Raw genomic sequence first — 14,022 nt, 5'->3', positions numbered from 1 at the left:
GAGACCAGGAGAAGCACCTGGCTCCTGGCTTCGGATCAGCACAGAGTGCCAGCCGCAGCGGCCATTGGGGGGTGAACCAACAGAAAAGGAAGACCTTTCTCTGTCTCTCTCTCTCTCACTGTCTACTCTGCCTATCAAAAAATAAAATAAAAAGGCATGAAAAGATATTTATTTTGATGCAAAACATTTTGGAAATCTACATGTAATTCTTCAGATTACAAACTTTTCAAAGACCCTTCCCCTCAAGCTACCACGTGGGTGATACTTCTCACCCCTTGGTGGACTTCATCTGTTTCCTGTCCTGTCCCTCGCTCAGCTGAGGGCTACTCCAGTGAGGACCAGGTTTCAGGGTTTGTCTGGGGGCGGTCACGTTGGGAGCTTTTGCCCGGTGTGGTGTTTACCGAAGGAGGTGTGGCGAGCGTCACGTCATCAGGGACGGCAAGGGAGCACCTACCCAGGCCCACTATGCTCTGTGCGCGGGCTGACCGAGTCCTACGAGCAGCTGGAGGCAGGAGACGGCTTCAGTGACTCGCCCCAGATCACCAGTCGTGAGCGACGGCTGGGACCCCCACCCACCCACCGCGTCTGCCTCCGTCCCAGCCCCTGTGGTCTCCGTATCTGCTGCCTGTCCCTGCAGTGCCCCGGGAGCGCCTGCGTGTCCCTTTGCTAAGAACAACGAGGAACGTCTTGGACAATGGCATGTATCCCTCTCACTGCCCGTTTTACTGACTTTATTCTTCTGTTTTCTCCCCCACGATTCTCTAACACGAAGCCAACCCCCGAGAAAGCGTTCTCGGCCGTGCGGAAGTCCGGAGGCGGCTCGGGGCCACCTGACACCGGGAGAGGTACTAGCACTCCCGAGAGGGGACGTCTGTTTGCACCTAATTTGCACCCCCCCCCCTTTACACCTGGGCCTGTGTTTGCACTGTCACAAGCTCCATTTTTGTGAGGCCACGTTCAGGACCACGCTGATTTCCGTGGAGGAGAGAGGCGGCCGGCACGCGTGGAAAGTAAGTGGAAGATGCCATGACTGCTCCGCCCCTCTCCCCCACCGGAAGCCAGCGCTTGGCAGAGACAGAAGCTGATCCGCACCGGAGCCTGCGAGGGAAAGCACAGAGGGGCCCGGGGCACTGAGCCAACCGTGGCTTGACTGGGACACGTGGCAGGCCGGCCAGGGCCTCGGCGGGAAGCAGCAGGGGGCGATGGGAGCGGAGGCCACAGCCCTCACAGGCGAAGCTTGGGGTGATGGTGTTCGGATGATCCCAGCAGGTTCTGGGTACGGGGACGGGGCCAGATTGTACGGTGCCGGCTCCGGGTTGTGGCTCCAGGTTGGCTCTGCACAGAGGAAATACTGGCTTGCTGTGTGGGAGCTTGCTCGAGGAGCTGTTCAGGGAAGGGCCTCTCTGTGGGAGGGGCATCAGCCCCCTTGGTCCGGCCCTGTGGTTCCCGGCGTCCCGTGGAGCCCACGCCGCGGGATCCTCCCGGGTGGCTTCGCACACGCCGTCGTTCTCCCGGAAACGTGAGCTGTCCGTGTTCTCGAGGGAGTGAGTGTGTGAATCGTGTCCCAGGAAGGCCGTTGGAAAAGAGGGAAAGCCTGGGCTCCTCGCCAAAGTGTGCAGCCAGGTTCAAATGGAGGAGAGTATCGGGGGGATTCTTCAAGCCCCCAGACACACACTCAGTGACCCCATGGGCCGAGGAGGAAGTACCAAGGGAGACCGGACGATGTGTTCACTGGCTGAAAGGGAGAGCTGTGCCCAGCGAGCATTCAGCGCTGCCGTCCCTCCACGTCGTGATGCGTGTCTGCCCTTTGGGGACTGTCGGGACCGTGCCGCTGTGAGCGTTTGCGAGCAGGTGTCTGGGTGGCCGGGCGTTTTCCCGTGCTGTGTGTGTGTACGTGGGAGGAGCTCCCAGACCACAGCCCAGAGTGACTGTCACAGGTGCTTTGAAGAACTCGGAGGGGCCGCAGGTGATGCCGGCATCCCATATTGGAGCACCAGGTCGAGTCCTGGCTACTCCGCTTCTGATCCAGCTTCCTGCTGATGGACCTGAGAGAGCAAGTCCCGGGCCCCCAAACCCACAGCTCCTGGCTTCGGCCTGGGCCAGCACTGGCTCCTGTGCCAGTCAGGGAGTGAACCAGCAGATAGAGAATTCTCTCTCTCCCTCTCTCCCTCTCCCTCTCTCCTTCTCCCTCTCTCTCCCTCTCTCCCTCTCCCCCTCTCCCCCTCTCCCCCTCTCTCTCTCCTTTTCTCCCTCTCCCCCTCTCTGCCTCCCCCTCCCTCCCCCCTCTCTCTCCCCCTCTCTCCCTCCCCCTCCCTCCCTCTCCCTTGCTATCCCCCTCCCCCCTCCCCCTCTCTCCCTCTCTCCCTCCCCCTCCCTCCCTCTCCCTTGCTATCCCCCTCCCCCCTCCCCTCTCTCCCTCCCCCCTCTCCCTCGCTATCCCCTCCCTCCCTCCCCTCCCCTCCCCCTCCCCCTTTCCTTCCTGGGTGCATGAGCAGGGAGCTGGATTGGAGACAGAGTACTGGGGGCTCCAACTGGCACCCCAGTATGGGTTGCTGGCATTTCAAGCAGTGGCTTAACCCCGGCCCCTTAACAGCATCTCAACTGGCCAAACACCCACTCCTGAGTAGCATTTCCGAAGACTTGAGCACCCCGCTGCCTTACTCTTTACTGTAGGGAATTCCGTCATGGCATCTGACTCGGTGTTGTTGAATTATAGAGGCTGGCGTTCAGTTACTACAACAGAACACACGTGAGAACTCAGTTTGTAAAGAGAAAAGGTTTCTTAGCTCACAATTCTAGAGCTTCAAGGTCAAGATCAGGTGGCCCCTCTGGTTTGGCTTCCGTGAGTGCCAACGGACGGCAATGGTGGATGGCAGAGTGTGTGGAGGAAGGGTGGAGGGCGAGCCAGGAAGCAGAGAGAGTGGGGGGGCCAGACTCGGGCTTTGTGCCAACCCTCTTCTCAGAACTCCACAGGTCAAGTGAGAACTTCCTCCAGGGGCGTCCCCCACTCCGTAGGGCCCTCCCTCCAGGTGCCGCCATGTGACAGTCCTGCCACCCTGGGGACCAGGCTTCTACATGGACTTTTGGGGAACGCACACAGATATCCACGCTGTAGCATGCATGTCGCACCCGTGCCGTTTCTGCCTCACTACACTGTGGGTCCCTTGAAGAGAGTGTTTCTGCACCCACCCCGGGCTGACGCCCAGAGATGCCCAGCACGTATTTGCCGGGTGGATGACGGACAAGGGGTGGGCAGACGGATGAGCCTGAAGAGAGCCACGGCCTGCAGGTGTGAATGTGGCTAAAGTGCAGGAGAAACTGTGTGAATTCCCCAGAGCTGCCTCCTCCAGCGTGAGCCAGGGCCTCAGTGCATCCGGGCCTTTTCCCTCTGGCAGGAAGTGGAGGTCTGCTCACGCAGGTGGGAAGCTCCAGTGGGATGTATTGTTATCGTATTATTGTTATTATTGCTACTATCACATTGACAGAGCATCGTCCTCACATCTTGCAATCAAGGAAAGCCTCACCGCAAGTCAAGAAGGTAACAGAAGCACGAGAATACGAGAACGCGCTTTCTAAACAGGTGAGCAAGGGCCGGCGCTGTGGCGGAGGGGCTGCAGCTGCCGCCTGCAGTGCCGGCAGCCCGTATGGGCACCGGTTCAGGTCCCGGCTGCGCCACTTCCAATCCAGCTCCCTGCTGATGCACCTGGGAAGGCAGCAGCAGAGGATGGCCCAAGTGCTTGGTCCCTGCCACCCACATGGGAGACCTGGAAGGGGCTCCTGGTTCCCAGCTTTGGCCTGGCCCAGCCCCAGCTGTTGTGGCTGTTTGGGGAGTGAACCAGTGGATGGAAGACCTCTCTCTCTCTCTCTCTCCCTCTCTCTCTCTCTCTCTCTCACTGACTCTACCTTTCAAATAGATAAAATAAATCTTTAGAAATAAATGTAAAAAATAAACGTGCTTGGAGATGTGGAAGCAGAGGGGAGTCAGGAGGGGTCGGAGACGAGGCGGGAGGCTCGCGCTGTGCATGGGCGTCGGTGAGAACGGGCTGTTCCCCACTCAGGTGGCACAGGAGGCTGCCTGTGGTAACTCCTGCAGGAGGCAGGCACGCGGACAAAGCGCTATGTCTGCATTTCCCCAGGATTTAAGTCGCCTGCCTGGAACTCAGAGCCTGCGTGTGACGAAGAGCACACTGGGCCTCACTTTCCTCCTCTGTTAAGTGGGGCGAGGCGGTGCCACCAGGTTCCCGAGGCACGACGGTAGCCTTGCTCCGCACCAGGTGCCAGAGCCCGGGGCGCAGCTCTGCTTTACTTCACTGTCACCGTCGCTGAGGCAGTGCCTCTCGCTGTCCTCCGTTCCTCCTCGAGGGAAGCGGTGCTGAGGGTCACACAGCCAGTACGTGATGGACAGAGACCGGCACGCGCATCTGTGCCTTGCTGAGCCTGAGCCCTGAACCCCAGTCCCAGCCACGGCTGGCCCTGGGGAACCTGTCTGCTCCCCCCACCTCCCGCCATGCGGCCGTGGTGGTTTGTACCGGTGGCATCTTCAGTCCTGAGCGGTGGGGAAAGGCCTTGAGGGCTGTGAGCAGGGTGAGAGGTTTGCAGACCTCCCCAAAGCCCCCGCTGGCCAGGGAGCCAGGCCGAGCGCGGGCACTAAGAGTGAGGTTGTAGATTTCCCGGACCTTTGACCTGTCTGCGTATTTGTAACCGTCGCCTGGTTGCCCTCAGCACTTGGCACTGAAACTTCGGAGAAATAGCCGGGCTTGGGGGAAGAGATGGACGGACGGACACGCCTACACAGCCCAGTGCTGCCACCGTCCGGCTGTGTCGCCTGAGCAAGGCGTTTTGTTGATCTTAGGAAACGAGAAACATGTAACACAGAGGAAAGGAGATGAAGGACGGGGTTCATGCCGGGGAGCGGGCGCGGCCCCCAGGGCTGGGTGGACGGTGCCTGCGCCTGCCCCTGTGAGCGCTTTAATGCTCGGGGCCGCTAAAACTCTCTCCGCGTTCACAAGCCTTCGGGCCCCGATGAGCGCTGCTCCGTGCCTTTCTGTTTCTCCCCTGTTCTCAGCAGTGGAAATATCTCCCCGTCTAGAGTTAGTAGTCTCTCACTGATCTCGCCATTCGTTTACAGAAGCTCAATTTTTTTGGTCATATTTTGGCAAAAATGCCTCCTATCTAATCTTTTTTTAAATATTTATTTATTAGAAAGACAGTTACTGAGAGGCAGAGAGAGAGAAAGAAAGAGATCTTTTATCCGCTGGTTCACTCCCCAAATGGCCGCAGCAGCTGGAGTTGGGCCAATCCGAAGCCAGGAGCCAGGAGCCGCTCCTGGGTCTCCCACGTGGGTGCAGGGGCCCAAGCACTGGGGCCGTCTTCCATTGCTGTCCCAGGCCACAGCAGGGAGCTGGATTGGAAGTGGAACAGCCAGGACTCGAACCAGCTCCCTTGTGGGATGCCGGCACTGCAAGTGGCGGCTTTACCCACTGTGCCACAGAGCCAGTCCCGCTACTTAATCTTTTGACTTTTTTTTTTTTAAAAGATTTATTTATTTGAAAGTCAGAGTTACACACAGAGAGAAGGAGAGGCAGAGAGAGAGGTCTTCCATCGCTGGTTCACTCCCCAGTTGGCTGCAATGGCCAGAGCTGCTTCAATCTGAAGCCAGGAGCCAGGAGTGTCTTCTGGGTCTCCTATGTGGGTGCAGGGAACCAAGCACTTGGGCCATCCTCCACTGCCCTCCTGGGCCACAGCAGAGAGCTGGACTAGAAGAAGGGCAACCGGGACAGAATCCAGCACCCCAACCGGGACTAGAACCAAGGGTGCCGGCACCACAGACGGAAGATTAGCCTAGTGAGCCGCAGCACCAGCCCTGAATATATTGTTACCATGTAAAAAAAAAAAAGTATATATTTGAAAGGCAGCGTGACAGAGAGATCCTTCATCCACTGGTTCACCCCCCAAATGGCCACAACAGTCAGAGCTGTGCTAGGGGAAAGCCAGGAGCCAGGAATTCCACCTCCATCCGGGTCTCCCACATGGGTAGCAGGATCCAAGCCATTTTCTGCTGCCTTCCCAGGGGTGTTAGCAGGAAGTAAAGCAGCCAGGTCCCTTAACTGGCACAGTGTGGGATGCCAGCGTTGTGAGCAGCGGCATAACCCCCGGTGCCACAGTGCCAGCCCCTTTAACAATTTTTTTTTTTTTAATTTTTTGACAGGCAGAGTGGACAGTGAGAGAGAGAGACAGAGAGAAAGGTCTTCCTTTTGCCGTTGGTTCACCCTCCAATGGCCGCCCCAGCCGGCGCACCGCGCTGATCCGATGGCAGGAGCCAGGAGCCAGGTGCTTTTCCTGGTCTCCCATGGGGTGCAGGGCCCAAGCACCTGGGCCATCCTCCACTGCACTCCCTGGCCATAGCAGAGAGCTGGCCTGGAAGAGGGGCAACCGGGACAGAATCCGGCGCCCCGACCGGGACTAGAACCCGGTGTGCCGGCGCCGCAAGGTGGAGGATTAGCCTATTGAGCCACGGCGCCGGCCTTCCTTTAACAATTTTATAAATGTCCTTCGTCCCTCATTCATCTTTGTAAGAAGTGACATTTCATAGAATTGTTTATATTCAAAATAGCAGTATTTTTTTAATTCCTGGAAGACACATGAAAAAAACTATATGTGGATTTCAAAAGGTTTTGCACCAAAATAAACATTTTTCTTCAAAAAGTACTTTTTAAAAGATTTTTAAAAAACACTTATTTACTGGCGCCGGCACCGTGGCTCACTTGGTTAATCCTCCGCCTGCGGCACCGGCATCCCATACAGGCGCCGGGTTCTGTGCCGGTTGCCCCTCTTCCAGGCCAGCTCTCTGCTGTGGCCCGGGAGTACAGTGGAGGATGGCCCAAGTGCTTGGGCCCTGCACCCCATGGGAGACCAGGAGAAGCACCTGGCTCCTGGCTTCAGATCGGCACAGCGCCGGCCGTAGCGGCCATTTGGGGGGGTGAACCAACGGAAGGAAGACCTTTCTCTCTGTCTCTCTCTCTCCCTGTCTGTAATGCTACCTGTCAAATAAAAACAAAACAAAACACTTAATTACTTATGTGAAAGGAGGAGGGGGAGAGGGAGATTTTACATCTGCTGATTCACTCCCCAGGTGCCCGCAACAGCCAGGGCTGGACAGACTGAAGCCAGGCGCCCACTGCGCCATCCAGGTCTCCGCAGGGTGGCAGGAGCCCAAATTCCTGGGCCGTCTTTCACTGCGCTCCCAGATGCATGGGCGCTGGTGTTGCAAGCAGTGGCTTACCCTGCTGGGCCACCCTGCCGGCCCCTTAATTACATTTTCCGAGAACTTTTTGAAGGACCTTCATGTGTAAAATGATCTACCTAGTTCTGCACCCCGGTTTTTAAAGGTTGACTGTTAGGAATGCTTCCTGTCATGTTGGCAGTGACACCTGTGCCTTTGGGTAAAGATATCAGCGCCTTCGCAGTGCACATTCAGGTCCGCCAGGTCCTGGGCAGTGAGTGTCTGCGGCGCCCGCCTAGGACCTGCACCTCTGGGACTGTGGCAGCTCCCTCGGAGGCTCCTAGGACTGGCGCTCCTGCGGCAGCGACGCGAGCGCCTTTACGTCTCGTTTCTTCTCTTTTGTACAGAATTGCCATTTGGAGGCCTGCACCGCGGCTCAGCAGGTCAAACTCGCTGCGAGCGAGCGCTGCTGGCATCCTGGGTGGAGCAGTCTGAGTGCAGGCTGCTCCGCTCCCCATCTAGGTCCCTCCTAACGCGCCTGGGAAGACAGCAGATGACGGCCCAAGTGCCTGGGCCCCTGCCTCCCACGTGGGAGACCCAGATGGGGTTTCTGGCTCCTGGCTTTGGCCTGGACCCACCCCGGCCATTGTGGCTATTTGGGGAGTGAATCAGCATCTGGAATATCAATCTCTCGCTCGCTTGCTCTCTCTTGCTCTCTCTCTCTCTCCTCCCTCCCTCCTCCTCTGTCACTCTGCCCTTCAAATAAATAAAAAAAACTTTCCCCCAAAATTAAAGATTTATTTAAAGTGGGGGGGGGCGCTGTGGCTTAGCGGGTAAAGCTGCCACCTATGGTGCCGACATTCCATATGGGTGCTGGTTCGAGTCCTGGCTGCTCCAGTTCTGATCCAGCTCCCTGCTAATGCGCTTGGGAAAGCTGGAAGATGGCCCAAGTGCTTGGGCCCCTGCACCCACATGGGAGACCAGGAAGAAGTTCCTGGCTCCTGGCTTCAGATCAGCCCAGCTCTGGCTGTTGAGGCCATTTGGGGAGTGAACCACCAGATGGAAGACCTCTCTCTCTGTCTCTCCTTCTCTCTCTCTCTCTAACTGCTTTTCAAATAAATAAATAAATAAATCTTTAGAGAGAGAGAGATGAGAGAGACCTTTCATCCCCTGGCTTACTCCCCAGATGGTTGCAATGGCCAGGGCTGGGCTAGGTGGAAGCCAAGAGCCAGGAACTCCATCCAGGTCTCCTGCGTGGCTCAGAGGGGCCCACGCACTAGGGCCGTCCTCTGCTGTCTTCCCAGGCACATTGGCAGGGAGCTGAGTTGGAAGCGGAGCAGGCAGGACTCGATCCAGCGCTCTGCTGCGGCTGTCAGCATTGCCAGCAGCAGCGCCTTTGCTTCCTGGTAAGTGCTGTGAAAGGGGCCGTGTCCTTACACTTTGCTTTGTTGCCTCCCCAGTCTCACCCTGCTTGCAGAAGCCCGCCTCTCACGTGGAACCTCTTCAACACGTACGGGAAGAGCCCCCTGGTTGTGCACTTCCTGCAGACCTACTGCACGCTGCCGCAGCATGGCATGGACGTGCTGGTGGTCAGGAGGGAGAGGACCACGCTGCTCCCATATCCTTGGGTCGCTCCAGGCCGCCGTGTCCTTAGCCCGGAGGCCAGGCTAGGGGAGAGGGCTCCAGGCTTTAGCACGGCGCCTGGCACCGAGTGGGTGCTCGCCGTGGGAGGCCGCTGCTGTGGGCCTCATGTCAGAGTCCTGCTCGTCCTGCTCCCAAATCCAGAGCCGGCCGCATGAACCGGCTGGGAGACGCTGGGCGAGCCGAATGCCCCTTTGTGCATTTTCCAGTATGAATGGGCTAACCAGGGATTCTGACTTCTGTGAAACAAAACCAAGCTTCCCGCGTGCTCACCAATCCCAGAGTGTGTACTGATGGGAGCTTTGGTGTCCACGTGTGTGTTTCTAGCACCACACACACACACACACACACAGGCCCACCAGCACACTTCTGGCCCCAGTGCCACTGATTGTAAAGGTTTGGTAAAAAGCCCACAGCTCCGGCAGCGAGTGTGGCGTGTGTTGGTGTCCTGAGCCCTAACAGCGTCCCCCAGGCGCGAGAACCTGCACTCTGCGGCATCAGATTGGTGTGCTGGCCCAAGCAGACGGGCCTGAGTTTAGATGAGTCGCACCTGTGTCTGTCATCTATAAAACAGGAGAAGTACCTGCGGAGGGCCGGCCCGCAGGGGGAGGCGGGTGCCGCCGCGCTCCACGGCTGCGCGGAGCTCCTCGGCACTGGTGACCGCCCAGGGCGGAACCTCACATCTCCAAGTGCACACACGCCCTTTTCTGTAAGATGCGAATGATAACGACTCAGAGTTCTGAGTGCTGCCTGGCGTAGAGGGGCTTTCCCGCACGTCGCCTTGCTGTGCCCTAGCCGCAGGGTGGTGCGGTGGAAAGAACTGCGTGGGGGACACACAGCTTGGGAGCTGAGCGTGCGCAGCTTCGCCTCACACTCAGTGCCTTAACCTGCTCACCCCTAACCAGGGGCGCTGTGGTCCAGTGGTGTGCAGCCCTGACGTGGGCGGGACTCTCCCTGCTGTGGGAGGGGAGAGGCGTGGAGGACGCCTTTGGTCTTGGCTGCGGTCCCGCAGGTGGTGGTGAGTGTAGCCGAGGTCCTGTGCAGTCAGAAGGAGCGGGGAGGGCGGCGCAGAGAGACTTCAACGTGCAGCCTTGAGGCGGAGGAGGAGGCACTGGGCCCAAGAGGGAAGGAACCTTGGAACCGTCTCCTGTCCCCCCCAGGGCCACAGACTTCCAGGTGGCGGCTGAAGAAGCCCCTCCCGGGCCTCCTTTCCCACAGCAGGGCCGGAGAAGCACTGCACTTCCACGGTGGAGAACCGGCAGGCCACTGGCCGCGGTTAAGAGCTGGAGGGTCATTTCCTGCTCAGATCCCCCGCACCCTGTCCAGACACTGAGGGCATGTCCCCTTCTCTGCCATCCCGGCTCCTTCCTGCCCAGGCACTAGGCTCAGGCCACTAATAATGCAGCCCGCACGGTGCAGTCTGGGCTCTTCCTTGACAGCCAGAGCCACTGGGTCCACCCTGACCTACGCCGAGCTCATCAGCCTGACCCTGAACAGCATGCAGAAGCGGAAGGACAACATGCGCCAGCTGAACCGGCTCTACCGCAGCGAGTGGAGCTATTTCGATAGCTACCTGAAGGCGCTGCGAGAGAACCTCCTGAGGTGCTGACGGGACCTGAGGGGCCAGCCCTTGCTCGAGCATTTTTTTTAAGATTTATTTTATTTATTTGAAAGGCAGGGTTTCAGAGAGAGGTAGACCCAGAGAGAGAGGTCTTCCATCTGCTGGTTCACTCCCCAGATGGCTGCAAAACGGCCAGAGCTGCGCCGATCCAAAGCCAGGAGCCAGGAGCTTCTTCCAGGTCTCCCACACGGGTGCAGGGGCCCGAGCACGTGGACCATTTTCCGTGGCTTTCCCAGGCCTTAGCAGAGAGCCGCATCAGAAGTGGAGCATCAGGGACTCGAACCAGCGCCCCCAGGGGATGCCGGCGCTGCAGGCGGAGGCTTAGCCCACTGCACTGCAGCACCTGCCTCCCATGGCGTTCTTTTCACATCTGTCTTATAGTGGCAGACAAGCCTATGACGACATCTTCCTTCACTGGAATGTTTTGTCGCTGTTTTGTCCACTTTGAATAGCCCTAAGCTGGTGCTAGGTTGAGGAAGCGTCTCTTCGTGTCTGAAAGGCCAACAGACGCAGCACCCAGCTCGGCACTCCTGCCGGGCGCTGCATGGTCCCAGCTCGGTGCTCCTGCTGGGTGCTGCGCGTCCCCGGCTCGGCGCTCCTGCTGGGTGCTGCGCGTCCCCGGCTCGGCGCTCCTGCTGAGCGCTGCACGTCCCGTGGACGCGCTGACTGGACACCTCCTCCTACGGCCATAGCAGCCACTGACGGTTTTTGAGCGCTTCCTGTGTACCAGGCACTCTGTTGAGCACTGGGCCTGTGGGCACTCCGGCCTCGTCACGGCGCAGGTTCTGGCATCACGGTGTTGAGATGCGTCCGCGGGCACAGCGTGCAGCCCGCCTCCTCTCCGAGTGCGCGTGGATCTCCTCCCCGGGCTCCCTAGTCTGAGCCTTGGCCTCTGGAATGCAGGGGCCGCTTCCTAGCCCTAGGGGTCACCGTGGCCTCTGCCGTGTGCTCGGCTAATTCCTGAGCCCGCGCGGGTTGGCCGTCTGTGTATGGAGGGAGCCGGCAGTGCTTCCCGGGGTCGGAGTGACTGACCTTCCCGTACGTGTCTGCCCGGTCTCTCCAGGGAGGTGAAGAACATCAATAAGAGAGCGGCCGAGAAAAAGAAAGCGAGCCAGAGGTTCCTCCCGCCCTCGTCCTTCAGCGAGGAACAACCTGAGAAGAAGCCTGGGGGAAGTCACCACGCGGAAACTGCCTTTCTCTTAAGGTTTGTTCGCACGGAATCCACGAGAGGAGCAGAAGTGTGGGCCACGCAGGAAGTCGGAGAACCTGGGCACCGGGTCACGACAGGTCCCTGGGTTCTCGTCTGCCTCACTTGACCTCTTTCATGGTGGTCAGAGCTGCTGGTGCAGTCACTGCTGGATGGCCCGCCTAGCTCACCGCCCCTTGGGTCCCCGTCCTGGACAGCCCGCCTGGCTCACGGCCCCTTGGGGCCCCGTCCTGGACAGCCCGCCTGGCTCACGGCCCCTTGGGGCCCCGTCCTGGACAGCCCGCCTGGCTCACAGCCCCTTGGGTCCCCGTCCTGGACAGCCCGCCTGGCTCACGGCCCCTTGGGTCCCCGTCCTGGACAGCCCGCCTGGCTCACAGCCCCTTGGGTCCCCGTCCTGGACAGCCCGCCTGGCTCACGGCCCCTTGGGGCCCCGTCCTGGACAGCCCGCCTGGCTCACGACCCCTTGGGGCCCCGTCCTGGACAGCCCGCCTGGCTCACGGCCCCTTGCGGCCCCGTCCTGGAGGGTCTGTGTAGCTCACAGCCCTCTTCATCCCAGAGGCCGGAAGCCACATCAAGCCTCGGAAGCCGATGGAGAATCTAGGGGCTCCGGTCCACAGTTCCAGGTTTATTTGATCTGAGGGCCCTGGGCAGCCCCAGGTCTCTATCCTCACAGTGCCAAACACAAAAAGAAGTCAGACATCCTCTCTCCGCTTCTGTAAACCAAGACTTGTTAAAGCCTCTGATGGCTCGCTTGGGTCATCGCCTGTCTGGACCAACTCTGCACTGGGGAGGGGGCGGTGCTGTGAGTGGCCAGAGGACACAGGGCACAGCCGCTGACATGGGCTAGGACGGGCGGGAAGCCCCAGAGAATACACGCCTACTTTATTTATGCGTAGTTCATGCAGACACTGTTAGATATCAGCACCCCCCCTCACTAAACAGAAAACAGAGGGGCAGAGAAGCCCAGCTCTTCGTGGACCTTGCCCTCGTGGCTGCGGGCTAGGGGAGGGAGGGTCGCACACGCAGGTACCTGCGGCCAAGGTGCCTGAGTCCTGAGGGGACCTGGGAAGGGAATAGGGCGGGGAGGCCTCACTTCTCTGGGAGGGGCGAGGAGGGCGGGCGTTCCAGGCAGAAGGCAGGACGGGACGCTCCACCCCTGCTGGGCCCGGCCAGGCGGGGAGAGTCCAAGAGTCCGCGGGAGGGCAGGGGCAGCAGGGGCCTGGCCTGCTCACCCCCTGCCGCCCGTGGGCAGCCATCCGGGGCTTCAGCAGGAGCAGCGGCAGACCTGCATTTTCGTCAGATGAATACACGTAGCGTCTGCGGGTCAGAGTCAGCCCCAGGCCACACAGCAGCCCCTGGGCTGCCGCAGAAGTTCAACTTCGACCCTTTGAGCTGTTTTCCTGGAAACTTCACTCTGTTGTTCTGCATAATGTGCTCACCTAGTACTTCTTGATTTTTTTTTTGATTTTTGAGATCATCTATTGATAATTATTTTCCCAGGTTGCTGAGAACTATCAAAAACTATGCAGCGTTATCTTCCGTATACTCAAGTGTATCATGTATTATAGTATATCAGATAGTCTATTAACTCCTTCCTCTTATTTATTTATTTATTTGAGAGACAGAAAGAGCGTGCATCTGGTGAATGGTTCTCCAAATGCTCTGTGGCCAGGACAGGGCCAGGTTGAAGCCAGGAGCTGGGACCTCTGTGGATCTCCCATGTATGTGGCAGGAGCTGGGACCTCTGTGTGGATCTCCCGTGTACGTGGCGGGAGCTGGGACCTCTGTGGATCTCCTGTGTACGTGGCGGGAGCAGGGATCTCTGTGGATCTCCCGTGTACGTGGCGGGAGCAGGGATCTCTGTGGATCTCCCGTGTATGTGGCGGGAGCTGGGACCTCTGTGGATCTCCTGTGTACGTGACGGGAGCTGGAATCTCTGTGTGGATCTCCCGTGTATGTGGCGGGAGCTGGGACCTCTGTGGATCTCCCGTGTATGTGGTGGGAGCTGGGATCTCTGGATCTCCCGTGTATGTGGCGGGAGCTGGGATCTCTGTGGATCTCCCGTGTACGTGGTGAGAGCTGGGATCTCTGTGGATCTCCCATGTACGTGGAGGGAGCTGGGATCTCTGGATCTCCCATGTATGTGGCAGGAGCTGGGATCTCTGTGGATCTCCCGTGTACGTGGCGGGAGCTGGGATCTCTGTGTGGATCTTCTGTGTATGTGGCGGGAACCCAGTTACTTGAGGCATCACTCCTCGCTCTCTGCGTTATTGGGACACCGAGTTGAAGCCAGGTAGTGAACACACGTACTCTGACCCCAAGTGCTCCAGT

The 14,022-nt window shown here is 58.9% G+C and overlaps 1 protein-coding gene across 7 annotated transcripts in view; it reads left to right on the top strand.

Moving 5' to 3' along the window:
• Positions 1 to 14,022, top strand: part of FAM227A (family with sequence similarity 227 member A) — a 49,500-nt gene that overhangs the window by 24,836 nt on the left and 10,642 nt on the right. For 6 of the 7 annotated variants that reach the window (XR_011380283.1, XM_070052934.1, XM_070052933.1 and 3 more), the window contains 5 exons: positions 773 to 845; positions 3,486 to 3,580; positions 8,527 to 8,840; positions 10,313 to 10,465; positions 11,548 to 11,688. Coding sequence is in view for 6 of the 7 variants with exons in the window: in XM_070052934.1 (XP_069909035.1) it covers positions 773 to 845; positions 3,486 to 3,580; positions 8,527 to 8,840; positions 10,313 to 10,465; positions 11,548 to 11,688 (776 nt within the window). In the remaining variant the exon portion in view is untranslated. The remainder of the gene's footprint in view (positions 1 to 772; positions 846 to 3,485; positions 3,581 to 8,526; positions 8,841 to 10,312; positions 10,466 to 11,547; positions 11,689 to 14,022) is intronic. The other variant, XM_070052935.1, reaches the window with a different exon arrangement.

This window comes from Oryctolagus cuniculus, chromosome 11 (assembly GCF_964237555.1).
Source record: "Oryctolagus cuniculus chromosome 11, mOryCun1.1, whole genome shotgun sequence".
Classification (NCBI taxonomy): Eukaryota; Metazoa; Chordata; class Mammalia; order Lagomorpha; family Leporidae; genus Oryctolagus; species Oryctolagus cuniculus.
This window is presented reverse-complemented; position numbering and strand designations above follow the sequence as displayed.